The sequence below is a fragment of the Physeter macrocephalus genome, chromosome 1 (genome assembly GCF_002837175.3).
Source record: "Physeter macrocephalus isolate SW-GA chromosome 1, ASM283717v5, whole genome shotgun sequence".
Lineage (NCBI taxonomy): Eukaryota > Metazoa > Chordata > Mammalia > Artiodactyla > Physeteridae > Physeter > Physeter macrocephalus.
In genome coordinates this window covers 50,411,658-50,430,437 of record NC_041214.2, presented here as the reverse complement: position 1 = coordinate 50,430,437, position 18,780 = coordinate 50,411,658, and the positions used below count along the sequence as shown (strand labels likewise).

The 18,780-nt window shown below is 37.3% G+C and overlaps 1 protein-coding gene across 5 annotated transcripts; it reads left to right on the top strand.

Moving 5' to 3' along the window:
• Nucleotides 1–537: 537 nt before the first annotated feature.
• C1H3orf33 (chromosome 1 C3orf33 homolog) lies at nucleotides 538–18,522 on the top strand. 5 transcript variants are annotated; one of them, XM_024124380.3, is made up of 6 exons: nucleotides 697–829; nucleotides 2,666–2,725; nucleotides 6,968–7,045; nucleotides 9,736–9,883; nucleotides 14,994–15,154; nucleotides 17,443–18,506. In XM_024124380.3, exons 1-6 carry the CDS (start codon nucleotides 716–718, stop codon nucleotides 17,842–17,844), a joined length of 963 nt encoding a protein of 320 aa, XP_023980148.1. In that variant the 5' UTR covers nucleotides 697–715; the 3' UTR covers nucleotides 17,845–18,506. The 5 variants fall into 5 exon arrangements, with proteins under 5 accessions (XP_023980150.1, XP_023980148.1, XP_028346197.1 ...); XM_028490396.2 differs by lacking the exon at nucleotides 17,443–18,506 and adding an exon at nucleotides 16,292–17,436; XM_024124382.3 differs by lacking the exon at nucleotides 6,968–7,045 and having other exon boundaries at nucleotides 538–855; nucleotides 17,443–18,522.
• Nucleotides 18,523–18,780: the final 258 nt, after the last annotated feature.

Below are 18,780 nucleotides of genomic sequence, written 5' to 3'. Positions count from 1 at the left end.
GTTCAGACGCACAATTTTTTTTACATAAATATTATATAATTTGCACTGTACTGTGACTTATTTTTGTTTGTTTTAAAATACACTATTGATTTTTTTATTGATATATAATTGACATAACATTTCCTACTTTTAGGTGTACACCATAATGATTTGATATAAGCATATATTGCAAAATGATTACCGCAATAAGTTAATATCCATGTATTGATTTTTGGAATATGTCAGCTCCCTACATTTAATCAATTAACAGTTCAAAGATTTAGAGCATCTGATATCTGGTTTAGGAAGCAACAATTCAACTATAAGAAATACGCATCTTGTTATATTTGGGAGCAGGTGGAAGGAATGATCTACTTCAGTTTTCTTTCTTGTGTGGCACATGCTACCCACACTGGTGTGAGTTAAGCGAGTTGAAAATGATCATCTCCCATTAGCATGGCCAGGAATTCTGCAGCTCCTGTCCCCGTATCACAGAGATCTCCTGCGCTGTGGGAAAACCCTGCATAAATGCTGGGGTCACTGTGAAGATACTTCATTATGGGTTGGGAGGCCTGCCCCCGGCCACTCCTAGGCTGCGGAGAAGGGGACCAGGCGGTCGGCTCGGACGGCTTCCCCTCCAGCCGGAGGAGCGCGAACACGTCCGCCCGCTCGCGGAAAGCGGCGCCCCCTGTCGCCCGGTCAAAGAGGCGGCGCGGGCTCGCGGGAGGCCGGGAACATGGCGGCGAGGCCCGCGGCCGCCGGCACCCCGCCGCCGGACCGGGACAGAGCGGCGCCCAATGTGGTGGCGTGGATCTCGCAATGGGCAGACGACCACCTGCGTCTCGTCCGGGTACCGCAGACCCGCCGGCCGGGCAGGTGGTGGGCGCGGGCTGCGCGGCGCGAGCCTGAGGGAGTCGCGTCCTGGGGAGGCCCGGGCAGCGGACCCGCCGGGCCGGGGAGGCATGAAGGGCCGCGGGGGAGCAGCTCGAGGGCCGCCCGGTCAGGGCAGCGTGTGCGGGGCCGCGGGGGCAGTTGGGAAGGGCCGGGCAGAGACCAAAGCAGGGCACGTAACTCCATAGGCTTGCGGAGAGTGGAGGAGTTCGTTTCTTTAATGCAGTGAGAGGCCATCGGAGTTCCAACAAAGGGTGGGGGCAGGGGGGAGGGGGGCTGCATCTTCGGCGACAAGACGAGAGAGGATTGTGGTGATCCTTTCTTTCTAACAAAGAGAGGAATAAAGGGGGCTGCCTGCTTCGTGAATGGTGTTGGAAATTGCTGATATAGAGGAGTTGGGATAAATGAATTGTTAGGGAAATCTAGGGAGCTTTTTGCACGTGTGAACTTGAGGATGCCTATGAGACCTCTAAATGGAGATGTGTGAACTTGAAGATGGTCATTAGACTTCTAAACGTTCCTGTAGATGTTCCAGGCAACTGGAGACAGGAGTCATGTATTGAAGGGAAATCAGAACTGGGCATATAACCTTGGGAATGGGCTGCATAAACCTTGAGTAGTATTTAAAGCTTGGATGACATCTTGGAGCCAGTCAGAAAAGCTCCTGAAGAAACCCTAGAACTGAGACCTGGGGGCCTCTCTAACATTTAGAATTTGGGGCGTGAAAAGGAGGTCAGCAAAGACTAGGAAGGAACAGACAGGGAGGAGGAGGAAAATCAGGAAAACCAGGTGTCCTGGAAGCCAAGTGAAGAGTATGTTTTCAGATGGAATGATTAACTGTTGAATTCTGCTGGGAAGTTGAGTAGGATCATCAGCTTTGCAAATACTTTGCAGCCAAGCAGCACAAGAGCCAGGATCATGTCTATTGTCACTCACCAGTGCAGCTCAGTTCTTAGAGTAGTAACTACCACTTAGTAAGTGCTAGATAAATATTTGTAGCATTAATGCAATATATATATGTGAACATACACACACATATATGTTAATTGACAAGGCCTTGGTTCTTCCAGTTAAGCAGGAAGAGATGCATTGGTTATTACATATTAAAAAAATAACCTCATCAGCATTGGGGAGGAAACAGTGTTAAGTTAGCAAGCACATGGATAGTTCATTCCAAATAATCCAATCACAGAATGTACCCTTGTGTATATTTTCAACTTCATCTCTTATATGCTTAGTTGTATTTATTGAAGGAAAGCATGTTAGATTACCACTGTTGTGGGAATTACAGGATCCTTATTAATTAATTAAACTCCTTTAGGTCTGTTTCAGTTTAAACGAAGCACTTTAAAGGCATCCCTAAGTTTTTCCCAACTGTTTGCAACATGTATTTCCCAAGTGCTCTATTTTAAGGTTTTGGTGATAAAGTTTTCTACCAAATACTTAAATTCTGCCTGCAGACTCAGGGTTATGGAGTTCCTGTGGGCCTTGCAGAAGAAGTATTAGACTAATTCAAGCATTCAGGGAACTCATGGTTAAAGCAATACAATCAATAGAGAGCAGTACCGTATTATGTATATAATTACTGTGTGTGCCAGTTTGGTTGGAGAAAAAGTGGAAGATTAATGGGCGGGTGGGCAGTTAGTTTTTTTGGAAAAAGTGGACCTTTAGTTGAAGGATATGCCTTATTTGGGCAGTTAGATACAGAGAGGATTTTTTTTTTTTCTGCCTTCTAATTAGTACTTTCACTATTGTGAATAATAATTAGGATTAATCATTAAATCTCTTTTTGAAGAACATCAGCACCGTAATGGCCATAGCTGGAGTAATGTTACTTCTAAGAAGTGTTCGACTGGTAAGTTAAAAAAATGAAGAAGACATTATGATAAGCACCAGACAGTTAATTTTTCTCACTTCAAACGAGAAAGATGATATCTCAAGCAGTGTATCATTTTGTTATTCATATTAGAAGCTTTTAAATAGTATTTTAGAACAATGAACCTATTTTAAGATGTTGGTTTAAAGGTAACACATCCACAGGATTTTATGGAAAGTAGTTGCACAGCCTGTATTTCCATAATCATTTTTCTTCCTGCTTAAAAAGGAATATGAAAAGGATTTAATTTGCTAGAATGGTGTAACCACTAAATTTGCATTTCAGATGTTGAAAACAGTCAAAAGTGTTTCCTATGGTAGTATTAAATTTAAATCGCCGTTGAATTATGTCCCTTAGAACTAAATAATTTATGCTTTCATTTAATGTATTTTTTTGCCCTTTCAATAATTGTGGAAATCCATTTGATAATTCAAGATTTTCAAGTACTTTTTAATACACCCTATTGTTATCATAGGATGTAATTTCATTGTCATGTTCAGTGTCAGTGTCATGTGTCATCCAACTGCGATGGATATATTGCTTCTCTCTATATTTATTTCCTACACTTATCTCTATATTGTTTTGTATTATCATTGACTACACCCCATTACTTTATCACACTATATCTTTTCCAACTGTTGCCTTTTCACCCAGACACCAATTTCAAAACTTTTGTCTCTCTTTTCCCGTCTTTTTGTTTTAGTGCCTTGCACTCATCTTTTTAAACTGAGAGGTAATTGACATACAGTGAAAGTGTAAGTTTAAGATGTACAGCATAATGATTTGACTTACACACCTCATGAAATGATCACCACAGTAAATTTAGTGAACATCCATCATCTCATATAGATATGAAATTAAATAAATAGAAAAAAAAACTTTTTCCTTGTGATGAGAAGTCTTAGAATTTCCTCTCTCAACCACTTTCATAGATAACTTACAGCAGTGTTCATTATATTAATCATGTTGAACATTACATCCCTAGTACTTATTTATCTTATAACTAGAAGTTTGTACCTTCCAAGTTCCCCCTTCCCCTACCCCCACCTCTCCTAACCACAAATCTGATCTCTTTTTCTATGAGTTTGTTTTTGAAGTAAAATTGACCTACAACACTATGTTATTCCCTGTTACACAGCATAGTGATTTGATATTTCAGTACGTTTCAAAATGATCACCATGAGTCTAGTTACCATGTCACCATACAAAGATATTGCATAATTACTGACTAAATTCCCCATGCTGTACACTTCATACCTGTGGCTCATTTATTTTGTAACTAGAAGTTTATCTCCTAGTCTTATCTCCCTTACCTATTTCTTTCCTTCCCTCACTCCCCTCCCCTCTGGCAACCACCTGTTTGTTCTCTGTATGTATGACTGTGTTTCTGTTTTGTTGCATTTGTTCATTTATTTTTCAGAGTCCACATATAAGTGAAATCATACAGTATTTGTCTTTCTCTGTCTGACTTATTCATTTAGCATAATACCCTCTAGGTCCATCCATGTTGTTGCAAGTGGCAAGATTCCATTCTTTTTTATGGCTGAGTAATATTCCACTGTATATATACATACCACATCTTCTTTATCCATTCATCTATCGATAGGCATTTAGGTTGCTTCCATTTCTTGGCCACTGTAAATGATGCTGCAGTGAACATGTGGGTACATATATCTTTTCAAATTAGTGTTTTCGTTTTCCTTGGACAAATACCCAAGAGTGGAATTGCTTGATCATATAGTAGTTGTATTTTTAATTTTTTGAGGAACCTCCATACTGTTCTGCATAGTAGCAGCACCAATTTACATTCCCACCAACAGTACATGAGGGTTCCCTTTTCTCCACATCCTCACCAACACTTGTTATTTGTTGTCTTTTTGATAATAGCTGTTCGGACAAGTGTGAGGTGATTTCTCATTGTGGTTTTGATTTGCATTTCCCTGATGATTAGTGATGTTGAGCATCTTTTCGTGTGCCTGTTGACCATCTGTATACCTTCTTTGGAAAAATGTATCTTTAGGTCTTCTGCCCGTATTTCAATTGGGTTGTTTGTTTTTTTGATGCTGAATTGTATAACTTCTGTGTATATTTTGGAAATTAAGCTCTTATTGGATATATCATTTGTAAATATGTTCTCCCATTCAGTAGGCTGCCTATTTGTTTTGTTGACAGTTTCCTTCACTGTGCAAAAGCTTTTTAGTTTGATGTCCCATTTGTTTATTTTCACTTTTGTTTCCTTTGCCTGAGGAGGCATATCCAAAAAAGTACTAATCAGACTGATGGCAAAGAGCATACTGCCTGTGTTTTATTCTAGAAGGTTTATGGTTTCAGGCCTTACATTTAATTCTTTAATCCATTTTGAATTTATTTTTGTGCATGGAGTGTAGTCCAGTTTCATTCTTTGACATGTAGCTGTCTGGTTTTCCCAACACCATTTATTGAAGTGGCTGTCTTTTTGGGGGTGGGGGGGCTTGAACTCATTTTTAACCTTATATTTAATAGGCTCTTTCTTATAACTCCTCCATGATTTTGTAAGTCATTCATTTTTAGCCTATGTATATTCTTCTAGAATGGAGCTTTTGAAACTTTAGTTCTTTTCATTCTACTTTTTTCATTTTCTTATATCTCTACATTCCATGACATATCTGTATTTTGAAGTTTCCAAAATTGCCAAAATATTAAATTATCTGATTAAGAGTTAAGGGGAAAATAGTGCTGAGGGATCATTTCTCTTGTTAGCCCTTAAAAAAGCACATGAATCAATTAGAGATCATTGTAAGTTTTTCGTTATTTTTAGTATATAGTTCAGTACTTCACTTTGGTAATATTAAAAGCAGAGTGTGTTACTGTTTATTATGTTCACTTTTATTCTCACTGACTTTCATTCTTTTTTTTTTCTCATTGACTTTCATGTCCTAATCCTGCTTATGTTAGGTACGTCATTGACTTATGCAAATTATTCAATTATATATATATATATATATATATATAGTTGTGAGGTTACTTATTTTAGACTTAAGTTTGGTGTCTTTTTCTTAGATTTTATGGTTTTTGATAAGAAGAGCAGACTAAGGAAGAGAAAAAGAACATTGGAACATTAGGGGATAAAAAACTCTGTTATAGAACAGTTGGAGAGGTTTAGCTAGAAATAAGGGGAACCCTAATCAGCAGTGGCTTAACCAATTAAAAAGTTGATTTTTCTCATGTCACAAGAAGCTTGGAGGTTAGAGGCTGCTAGCATTGCTTCCCCGGCTTAGTAACATAGAATTTAGGTCTGTCTGATTTTCCTTGCCTTTCCTCATGGCACAGATGGCTGCTATAGCAGGCTGCTCAAGGCAGGAGGAGAGGAAAAAGGAAGAGAGGTGCCAGCCGCATCTTTTCCTTTTATGCAAAAAGCAAAAACCTTCCCAGAAGCCCTCTGTAGACCTTTGCTCACATCCTTTTGTCACATGGCCACCTCTAGCTAGGGAAAGTAGGCTGGGCAAGTGGCCATTTAGCTTTTCCACCCCATACAGAGCATGTTGGCAAGGGAGAATGGGTTTGGGAATGGATGTTGCATTGATATCTTGCCACAAGGAGCCTTGATAATTCCTGTCCAGCTTTCTTTTTGGATTGCTGGTTTTCTCTCCTTCTTCTTCCCTCTGAGAGTTTATCAGTTTCTCATATTCTTTCAATCACAGATTGACAATTCCAAATTTCATTTTTAAAAAATAAAAAAGATTATTAAGTTTGGTACTGTGCTGAGCCCTTTATATATATAATTTCATTTAATAGGTAAAATAATTCTGTGATAGAGGTATTCTTATGCCTAACTTTTATAGATGAGGAGATGGATGGTCAAAGAAATAACTCTGACAAGATCATCTGGCTAGTACATGGCAGAACTGGATTTCATATGACATCTTCCTGAATTTAAAACCCTTATTATTTTCTCTTCACTGCGATGCTTCCAGCTTTTGTCTGTTTGCCTTTAGGACACGCCCTTCACTCTCTGAAGCTTGGGCATAGCACCCTTGTTAGTGGGATCATCTTTCTGCCTGCTCTGGAGAGCAGGCTGTGTTTATCACAAACTCAGTATTTTTTTGTTGAAAGATGTCTTCCTCAGGTGTTCCTATCCTTTCCATTTTGACCCTTTAGCACTTGCACTTTATATTAAACCTATTCATGTGTTGCTCTATAGTTGTATTCCGGTTTTATGCATATTGTCTTTTCCTCTTCCAGATGGTGCCTTCTGTATCACAGAAATGCTGCACTGAACTTTTGGCTGTTGAGGGATTATTGGATTCCTCCCATCATGAGGTAGATGCAGTGGGATCTGCCTTTAGAGGTTCTTCACATAGACTGTGAGCTTCGTGAAAGTAGAACATTGGGTTCTACGTTTTTCCGTTTCCTCCCCTAGCTCCTTAATAACGTCCAAAACTCCAAGCATCAAGGCACACTTTTGCCCTTTTATGTGTATCCTTTAATGAAAACACCTCAGAATTTAAAGGATGGACCTGTAGTAGTTGAAGACATCTTTAATGTCCCTCTCTACTCCTTCTAAGTCTTGCCTTCCTTGGGCAAAATACTCTTGGTTTTCTCATGTGATGTAGTTTCCAGGCTCTTTACCATCTTTTTTCTCCTCTTCTGGCTTTGTTCCAGTTTGATGAAGTCTTTTATGAAATATGACACCCAGAACAGCCTGATAGATTCCACTTAGAGCCTGATTTAGAGTACTCTCTCCCTCACCTCTCTTGTTCTGGATCCTGCTCCTAATAGTGTTGCTTTGGGTGGAACTTTGCAGAGGGGAGTGGGGGCGGGGTGCTGGGCAAAGAGGAGAGGGAGTTTGCACTTTTTGTTTTTGGCAGCCTTGTCACATTTTCACTCATTTTGAGTTCACAATTAACTAAAACCTGTAGATCTTTTTCATATATGCTACTTTATTCTCTTCTATCCTTTAGTTTGGGAGGATACAGGGGCAGACTTTTATGTTGTAGCCATTCATTCTAATTGTCAGGATCTTTTTAAATACTACCTCTGACTTAGTATTCATACCCTTCCAAGCATCAGACCTGCTGATGTTCTATCCTTATGCTCGCATTCAAGTCACTGGTGATCATGTTAAACTGGAGAGGATCCAGGTCAGAGCCCTGTGGCTTACTCCTAGAGTGCCCCTCCCATTGACATTAACTCATCAGTGCTACCCTAGGGATGTCACAGAACCATATAGGGAGCCATCTATGTGGATGTTTAGCCCACATTTCTCTGTCTTTCCCATAACCTTTTCATAGACAACTTCTGTCAGGTGACTCACTCAAACTTTTCATGTGTGTTTGATTTAGGATTTCTCTTCCCTTTTGTTTACATTCTGCATATTCCACATTCTTGAATGAATGCTGACAATACATACCTTCAGAATCTTTTTCCTCACAGTGTTTTCTCCAGAAAAAGCAGTCACCTCCTTTTTATCTAGATTCACCAGTTGTTAACATTTTGCCATGGTTGTGCTTTCTCTCTCTCCCTCAGTGAAACCATTTGAAAGCAAGTTGCAGACATGATGGAACTTGTCCCATAAGGACTTCATAGTGTACCTCCTAAGAGCAGGGATATTTTCCTACATAGTCACATTAATATTACAGCTAATTAATTTAACATTTTTGCAGTAAAATCTAAAATCCAGTTCATATTCATATTTATCTTCTGAAAATATCCTTTGTAGCTGTTTTTTTCCCAGCCTAAGGTTCAGTCCAGGATCACACACTGTATTTAGTTGTCATGTCTCTTTAGTCTCCTTTATTCTAGACTTTTATCCCACTTTATCTTTATGGTTAATTTTTGTCTGTCATGACACTGCCATTTTTGAAGAGCCCAAGCCACTTGTCTTAGAGAATGTCCCACAGTCTGGATTTGTGTTTCCTTGGTAGATTTAGTGTGAACAAGAAGGTGACAGTGTATACTGCTTCCTGTTGTGCCGCATCAAGAGACTCACAGTGTCCGTCTGTCCTAGAACGTTATCACATCTAAGATAATTAATAACCCCTTAGCATCATCTAATACCCAGACCATATTAAGAGTTCCTTGATTGTCTCAGTGGTGTCTTTTTTCAATAGATGATCTGTTCAAATCAGGATTCAAATGGTCCATATATTGCGTTTGTTTGTTATATCTCTTATGACTCATTTATTTTGTAACAGTCTAGACCCCCACCCCCATTTTTTCCCCTTTACGCCATTGATTTGTTAGAGTAACCAAGTCATTTATCCCATTTTTAACGTTTCACATTCTGGATTTGTCTGCTACAATATTTTTCTTGTTTGAAAAAAATTTTTTTAATGTTTAGACCAACTTTACTATCTTAGGAAGTTGGGTACTCATTTATTCTTCTGCCTGTATGAGGCTCTCACCCAGCCATGATTATGAATTAAGCTTGTCTCTGTAGTACTGTTAATATGGAAGACACAGGTATAAAATGTTGACTAACTCCAAGGTGTTAGGTATTTAAATAAATTCCTAATGTTGGCCTTTTGGGAGGGACCTTTTCTTCCTATGATATAAAAAATAAGGAAAAAAACCTTGTTGATTAGTAGTCAAACTTAACTTGCCTCAGTTTTGGTTAGGTTCTCCCAGCAGTACCTGCATGAATAGATGGTACATCTATAGTATAGGATAGTGACTACTTAGTCAGATTTGTGTGGTGCCATGTTCAGACTCACAGCTTTTTGATGGATTGTGTCATATTTCGAGGATGTAAGCTTTTAGAAGTTAGGAGTCTGTTTAATGTTCTCTATATAGTAGCTTGAAATAGTAAAATAATGACTAAAGATTTCTAAATAATGTTCCCGTAAACACTTTCTGTTAAATCTTATTAAAATTTTAATATAAAATTAAGAACCAAATTAAAAATTTTCAGTGGTTATATCTTCTTTAAAATGTTTAGAGAATTTGACATGCTTAATTTTAATATGAAAATGGTAATTAAATGTTATATTTTTCTCCTTGTAAATCAACAGACATCAAAATTCACAAGTTCTTCAGATATTCCAGTAGAATTTATAAGAAGGAATGTTAAACTACGAGGACGACTACGCCGAATAACCGAGAATGGTTTAGAGATTGAACATATTCCCATTACTTTACCTATTATATCTTCATGGAGAAGTAAGTAAGGTGCAGAAATAATAACACTAAATAACTATTTTAATGTTCCTTTATTAGAAGTTATTTTAAAAACAGCAAAAAAAAGTCATTTTAATTTTTAGTAACTCTCCATTGTCTATGAGGGAAAGTCCAAATTCTTGACTTACATACAGGAACTATTTAATTTGGCTCTAGATTTCTTTTCTTCCTTCCCTCCTTTTCTCATTCAACCACTCAGTGGTTCATTCAGGCATTCAAGCATTTATTCCACAAATACTGAGCACATGTTATGTTCTAGGTCCTATGCTAGCCGTACGTGCGGAGTGAAATAAACAAGACCACTCTACCCCTTGGAGCTTATAGTACAGGTGGAAGATGGGTAACAAACAAATGAAAAATTGTCCTAAGAGCTATGAAGAAAAGGATCAGGGTATAGGATGAGAATTATTGGAGGTTGTATGAAGGGCGAACCTACACATATAGTGGTCAGAGAAGGCCTCACTGAGGAGTTGCTATTTAATCAGATACCCGAAGAATGGGAGGGGGCTGGCTAGGAAGAATATGCCTGGGGATGAGTTGGCTCTTTCGGTAGGCACGTGAAGACTCGTATGGCCGGGGCATAGGGAAGAATGGGACAAGAGACACCAAAGGAGGCTGGAGAGCTGGGCAGAGTCCATAGCTTTGCTGCTGCAATTCCCATTTCTCCCTGCTTCATGGCAAAGCCCCCAGCCACACAGACATGCCTACTGCTTCCATGTGTTCTCATGCCCTGGGCATGGTTCTTTGCCCAGAGTGACTTGGCTCCTGTGGATTCTTTAGGACCTAGCTCAAATGTCAGCTCTTCTGTGAAGCTCTCCTTACCTCCCAAGCAGAATTAGCCTCTTTCTTTCCTATCCCCCAAGCAATTTATACACACTACAATTAAAGTGCTGAAACACATTTTCCTGTAATTATATATCTAGGTTTATATCCTTCTATTAAACTGTGAGCCCTGGTGGGCAGGGAACTTTTCTTATCTATCTCATTATTCACAGTCCCTAGAAAAATAATTGTTAGCCAACAGAGACTTGGCAAAATTTGTCAAATGAATTAACTGAGTTATATTTAAAGATCTTCTTAATATTATTTTACTGTTTTGAAGAAAGGGCTTCTTATTTCTTTAGCCTCAGATGAATGAATATCACTCTGTTCAGTTAGATAGGGCTGCAAAGGAATAAGATTAATTTTTTTTCCCCAAACATACCTGACATGATTGACTTCTTTAACAAATCAAACAGTATTGTTCCCTAAAGAAAGATACCTGTGATGTTTATTTGGCCATTTAATGGCCATTTAATGGCCATTTCAGCTCTAAGCATGGTTTATACTTCATAAGTCCTCTACCTTCTCAGTTGTTGTAATAATGCTACAATAATTTAAATCTCTCCTGTCTGAAATAGTGATGATTCTTTAGTGCTTAGACAGCAAGGTCATCACTTGTGATTGTCCAGGCTGTACATTGCACAACTCCAGGGATGGTATTCAGTGGGAATCTGCCCCAGAAGTCGAGCAATGCCACAGCACTCTAATTGCCATATACACATATTGTTATTAATGGGTTTCACATCAAATAAAAATGTTTATCAAGTTGGTACAAACAATCAAAATTTTAGAGCTGAAAGGAAACTTACTTTTCTCCCCCACTTATTTAAATATTTTCTATAGAAGTTAAAGCCCATGTATGAAGCCATCTACCTAACAGTTGATGAAATCAAAGGTAGAAAACAGATTTTCTGCTACCCAGTCCACAACTTTATGTATAGAGATGCAAAAGTTAAAGAAACAGACATGTCTTATTCGTCCCAACAGATGATAACCAGTACAAATGTAACAGTAGTGTTAATACTTTTTGTAACTGACATAAATTGTTGATGTTAAAGAGATCATTTTGCATTTTCATTAGTTAAACCTATTTACGTATAAAATGGTTGTAAAACTAGAAGGTTGCTTTCCAAGCACTATTTTGAATGATGTAATAAGATGTTACAGCATAATCTTTTTCATTTAAAAATAGCTGTTAATTGAAAGCTCCTTATGTTCCTTTCACTATTTTTACTACCTGGCCTGTAGGATAGAGATGGACTTTATTTTTTATTTTTTAAATTAATTAATTTTTTTGGCTGCGTTGGTCTTTGTTGCTGCACACAGGCTTTCTTTAGTTGTGGCGAGCAGGGGCTACTCTTCATTGCAGTGCGTGGGCTTCTCATTGCAGTGGCTTCTCTTGTTGCGGAGCACAGGCTCTAGGTGCACAGGCTTCAGTAGTTGCAGCACATGGACTCAGTAGTTGTGGCACATGGGCCCTAGAGCATGTGGGCTTCAGTAGTTGTGGTGCGTGGGCTCAATAGTTGCAGCACGTGGGCTCTGGGGAGTGCGGGCTTCAGTAGTTGTGGCGCGCAGGCTCAGTAGTTGTGGCGCATGGGCTTAGTTGCTCTGCGGCATGTGGGATCTTCCTAGGCCAGGGATCGAACCCGTGTCCTCTGCATTGGCAGGCAGATTCTTAACCACTGCGCCACCAGGGAAGTCCCAGGGATGGACTTTTGATTTTATTGTAAGGAGGGCTAGGATTCAGGCTCCCCAAATTAAGGCCATTCTAACCAAAAAGATTTAGCTCAGAAAACTACATTAGAGTAGTCTGTGTGGTGTAGTAGAATGTGTACTGGCGTGGAGAGCTGGTGTTCTGTTTCTAGTTTTGGCTTATTGTTTCCACCACCATCAAAGAAGAGAATTATAATATTTCCAAGACTCCTTTCTCATGACTATTCTGTGATATCCCTTCCTTCCATGATCTTATCTTTGATGTGTATGATGAGGAGGCAAACACACACAGAGCTGAAAATTTTTATGAAGCGAAACTCTTAGGACACTTCATTTCTTCAGTAAATGTTTGCTGAATGCCTGCTGTTTTGTCACATTCTCAGTATATAGTGGCAAACAATGGATGTGATCCTACAATAGTCACAAAACCTGCAGTCTAGTGAGGATATTACTCAAAGCTTCTCCTATCCCGGATGGTAAAAAAATAACCTTTTTGACATATGTAATACTCCTGTCTCGTGAAATTGTCCATTGTCATGAATTCACTTATAATGTTTTCTAAATTGAGGGTATAAATCAGTTGTTTTTCTGTCGTGTACTATCTTTATAAAAACCTTAAGAATATTTAGTCATGAAGTTTCCGACCCATCTGATGGAACAGAAATATAACAAACTCCTTAGTGGTGATTTGCTTCAGTATTCATCTTATGTCTGCAGTTTTTTCCAGGTGCCCATGGTCTTTCCCTTACTTGACATACTCATTTCCTACTCCTCCTCCTGCCTGTCTGTTCATTCTGCAAAACCCAAGTCCTGCTCTTGGGCACTTCCACTGGAGCCCATGTTGCTGTCCCCTTATAACGTTTGGCATCATCTGTGTCATCCAATCCAGTATGAATTAGGCTTTTTTTTTTTTTTTTTTTTTTTTTTTGCGTTACGCGGGCCTCTCACTGTTGTGGCCTCTCCCGTTGCCGGGCACAGGCTCTGGATGCGCAGGCCCAGCGGCCATGGCTCACGGGTCCAGCCGCTCCGCGGCACGTGGGATCCTCCCGGACCGGGGCACAAACCCGCGTCCCCTGCATCGGCAGGCGGACTCTCAACCACTGCGCCAGCAGGGAAGCCCTGAATTAGGCTTTTTAAAAATATGTGCATAAAAGATTTGTTGAAGAGCTAGTAAGATAGAGGGATTCACACAAAGCTAAAATTAGACATCATAAGCATTAAAAGTCGCATCTCCTTTTTCAAAAAAACCTCAACTGTTTGGGCAAAAATATATGATGCGTATAACTAACCTTATTCAGTAGATTAGTTCTTGGAAGATTTATTTTTAAATTTTTATTGGCCGCATCGTATTTTAAATGCTTAATGGGGAATTGCTAATTTTAAAGGGATCCCAGTGACCTTTTGTGAAGTGAAGAATTAGGACATTAATACTTAAGGTTGATTGTGTTGACTTAGATTCATGTTTTTGGTCCCCAAAATTTTGGTCTTAAAGACTAGAGGATGTTTTATTGGAAGACAGCTGGTGTTGATGGCAGCGTTAAAGAATTGAAGAGAGACCTCAGAATCTTCAGGCTTCCCTTAACTCATTGTGTACCAATGATTTGAATTCATCTAGTCTTTAGTATATGTTCTGCCTTAATCTAATTTGTGTATTTACTGTGTCACAGATTTTTCTAAGGACATAATCCTACTTACACCTTTTGATACTTCTCTAACTGAAACTCTAGGACAGGTTTCAAGAACCCATGCCCTAAAGAAAATGTTTTTCTATCATCAAATAATATTGTGGCAAGCTTCTAGGATATGTTCCTGAACTCAAGTATTACTTTTTCCCTAGCAATTAAGTGAACTTAACTTTATACTTTCAGCTACTTGTATAAGAGTTTAGCATATGTTAAGTGTATAATTTCTTTCAAAAAAAAGTCATTAAGATTTTTTTTTTGTCAGCCATTATCCTTTATGGAAAGTTATAAACTTTTTCTACAATAAAATCCTGTTATTAAAGTTTAATTGGTTAAAATTTTATCAAGAGTTTGCCCAGACTTTCTTATCACTATGTTACTTGGATAATAAATTGATAAAATCCTGTCTGGAAGTCAGTTTTGTAAAATGTATATAAAAAAAATAATGTCAATATTAATCAATATTTATTGAGATGGGAAAATATCCTCAGTACATTAAGTGAAAATGAAGTTTATACAGTCCTATTGGTCATAGGAGCTTATATTATTGAACGACATATCTTGTAGCATTATGTGTATGTGTGCATAGAAATAAATCTGGCAGATTTTTTTAATAAAAGGTAAATTGGTTAAACCCCACATCCTGTTCTGGAGCTTACTGAAATGAGTTTTTGAAATTATTCCATCTGTTACATACTTGTATTGTTTTAAAAGACAAGTTGACTATAGAAATGAATGGATCTATATCTAGAGAGTCTGGGTATTTATAAATAAACATAATATATCCAATTGTTTTTTGGAGCCCAGATGACTTTGGAATTTGCTTTTGCAACGTGGTATTAAATCTAAAACTCTCTTCTACCTAACCGTTTTAGAAGAGCCGTGTGGTGCTTTGCTGGTTAAGTTGGCTGGAGTAGAACTCACTGAAACTGGGAAGGTGTGGTTACAAAAAGAGCTAAAACCTTCCCAAGTAGTATGGTTCCAACTTCTTGGAAAGGAGAATTCAGCACTCTTTTGCTACCTTTTAGTGAATAAGGTAAGTAGTGTGAAGAAATAACTAGCAATATTTTATTCTTATTATTTAATACATAAACTCGTCATTAATCAGAACCTTGAATATATAATGAGACTGAATTTTTTTGTCTTTTAAAGTACTGCTCACAGTGATTATGTATAGAGAACTAGATGTTTCATATATAAATTTTGCTATAAAATTTGTTTATTATAGAAAAAATTATGTTTATATGTTTATTATAGAAAAAATAGAAAATTAAGAAAAAGTTAAAAAACTTCAAATTATTAATGACTCTGGACATTGCCAGTTTAAGGAGTATCTTATACATTTATTTATGGACATTATATCACACTTGTTATTATAAACCACTTATTGAGTACGACTTGTCAACTGGAAATTGCAAAGAGCAAGGGTGTTTTCTGAAGGTAAATATTGCTCATTCTGGTCCAATACCTTGTAGATAGGTATGCCTTAACATATAAGTCTTTGAACTCTAAAAACATTGAGCATATTTAATACTACTGGGCATATTTAAATTGAGCCTATTTAAATACTATTCATGATCAGTAGTCAGTCATCTGAAGACATTGCCTCAGAGTTTCCTTACCTTTATGACTGGCCATTAGCCATTCTGTAACTGTGGATGCCTTAGAGCTTCATTACTGTTGCCCTGTCACTGTCTTGAGTCCTTCAATATGCCTTCTTCCAAATTTCTTTTGGTGGACAACTACTGAAAAAAGAACATGGAAAAATAAAATAGTTGAAATGTTATTATAACAGGATTAAGGGTAATTTTTCTTATTTTTAAAGTTTCTTATTATATAACAAACAAGAATAATCTGAAGAGAAAAATAACCTCACATTAAAGTGATTAGAATTGTAACCATTTTAATTATTAAAAGATTTTTGAATTATTAATAGAACACCTAATGAAATCCATTAATTTTTGCATGTCCAGATCACATTCAGTTCTTTCAAAATAAGAATTATCCAATACTGATTGGTTGAAGCATCTTACACTTGACTAAGTTGATAATACAAAAGTATATAAAAGATCCCAAAGGCCTTACAAAAATATTAACTTGTCTTTTCAATTGAGGAGTATATATTATTTATCCTCAAAACCCCCCTATGGAATCATTTTATTCCCATTTACAGGGGCGGCTCTGGATAACCAAGTGGAAGAACCAGTATTCAAGCCCAGCTCTTCCTGGCTCCTGAGCCCACACTTCACCTTATCTGTCTTTATCTTATACTCTTTCCTAGAAGGTGACCAAATTATGCTTTATGCATATTTCGGTAATTTACTTCTGTTGAATTTTACTGTAGTGTGAGGTTGAATTTTACTTCTTTTTATTTTGGTTCAGCTCATTAAATTTAAAACATTGAGACAAATATGATAATCCCTTTAAAACTGTATTTCTTAGCCGCTTATCATCATGTACCAAAAGTTACTGCATTTAAAGGAACAAAAGGTTACTTTATTCCTTTATATAGTCTTAGAAAATGTTTCCTACTTTAAACTTTTAGTTTTCACATTAAAAAAATTTAACTGTGAATTACTTGTCTAATGAAGCTCTAAAATTACTAATACTTTGTTAAAATTAATCTTGTTAGGTTAAAATCCCACAAGGACTATGGAAATAGCTAAGCAGGATCTCCTTTACACTGTAAATTAGCGAGAAAAAAAAAATCCCATTTATCTGGTTTCATTAAGCAGTGAGGTATGAATGAAATTTCCTGAAGGGTGAAGATTCAAGGGCCAGGACTATTTTTATGTTCATTATTTTATGGGACATCTTTTAAAAATGTATTTACATGCCAGTGCCTTCCTCAACACTGGAATTCTGAACCTAAATTAACAGTTCAGTGATGATTCATTTCATTTTGCGTTTGTCTACTTTTTAGTTTCGTTACTTTTCTTTAGTTTCTCTTTTGCTGTGGCCTCCTGTCATTTTACCTATCTGGTGTGTGCTCCATTTCTCCTCCAAACAACAACAATAAAACCAAAAAACCCTTTTCGTGCTTTATTGCTTCTGCACATTTTTGGGTAGGAGACCAGTGAGCCTGTGGAGAACTATATGTTATAAAAGAGTCAGTTGTCTTTGAGCAATGGTCTCTTCTAGTAATGAAATTCTTGGATTTAGCATTAACTGTTTTAAGCTCTTAAGGAGCCTTTTGCATTTATATTTTTGACTTTTATTTGGAGGACTCAAGTTGCAGAATGACTGATTTTAAAGTAAATAAAGTTTTACAGGTATGCTAGTAACTTTATTAAATAATTGACTTTTGTTATTTTTTTATTCAAGGGTAGATATTTTAGTGTGAGTCTGAATGAAGAAATTTTGAGAAGAGGCCTTGGCAAAACTGTTCTCGTTAAAGGGCTAAATTATGATTCTAAAATCTATTGGAGAATTCACAGAAACTTACTTAAAGCTGAATTAATAGCCTTAAAAAAAGGAGAAGGAATATGGAAGGAAGAATCTGAAAAAGAAAGTTATTTGGAAAAATTCAAAGGCTCCTGGAGAGAAATATGGAAAAAAGACAGTTATTTTAAAAAAATTGGATCAGATTTCAACTTGAAAAAAGAAAGTTATTATGACAAATTTAGAAGGACTTATGAAACATGGAAAGAAAACATGAATAACTACTCCTTATTACTGAAGTTCAGAGAACTTCTGAGTCGCATACACTTTCGTAGAAAAGGATGAAGTATTCCAAGAGATCTGGAGGTGACCTACTCCAAAAAGAATAAAATATAATAGATAAATATAATGGATATTTTTCATTGAGCTGAAATGGGAAATTTCCCCAAATGATCAAAGTTGCATTCTAATGTATTTAAATATTTAAGAGATGATTCTTATAAATGTAATATCAGAATAATTTAAATAAATTGTGATTAATGTAATATCCTTTTAGGAAAACTGAAACGCTCTATAAAAAGTTGTCAGGTTGAGGGCGATATACATGTAGTGATAATACATGAAAAGAGAGTTTAACTATTGGCCATTGTATTATTTTAGTCATTTTGGGCAACCATATTTAACTTTTGTTTAAAGAGAATATTTGTTTACTTATAATAAAGGGACTCTATGCATCACGTCTGAGGCTGCTGTTTTCTCGCCACTGCTTTATAACTGCTTGTGAATTTGAGGCAGAGCTACAAGAGAAGGTCACTTAGACCATTTTCTACTAGTAAAGAGTGGCTTATTTCTACCTGTTGTTAGATGAGGAGGATAATCCTGAGGACAAAATCATGAATGAGCCGAGGATGGCAGCACACAGGGTAAAAAGAATAGGGATGCCTTCTGACATTGTCGAACCCCTAAGGGCTTTAACTCTCTCGCCTCCCAATTTCTTATTACGTGAGATAGTAAATTTTTTTGTTTTTAAAGCTAGTTTTAGTTGGTTTGAGGATGTGATATACACACATACTTGCTGCTAAAATCCTCCTGACAGTATAAGCTTCTTTCACAACACGAGCAATAATCCACCCACATCTCCAGAAGTTTTTCTTTTTTTATAATTATTTTATTTATTTATTTTTGGCTGCGTCGGGTCTTAGTTGCAGCACACGGGCTCTTTCTTGCAGTGTGCAGGCTTCTCTCTAGTTGAGGCCCGCGGGCTCAGTAGTTGTGGCGCGT

Excerpts from the sequence above, each read along its gene's own strand:
- C1H3orf33 (XM_024124382.3), top strand. The coding sequence starts at position 538 with ATGGGTTGGGAGGCCTGCCCCCGGCCACTCCTAGGCTGCGGAGAAGGG. Across the intron at positions 2,726-9,735 it reads TTCTAAGAAGTGTTCGACTG|ACATCAAAATTCACAAGTTC; the intron begins GTAAGTTAAAAA and ends GTAAATCAACAG. Across the intron at positions 9,884-14,993 it reads TATTATATCTTCATGGAGAA|AAGAGCCGTGTGGTGCTTTG; the intron begins GTAAGTAAGGTG and ends TAACCGTTTTAG.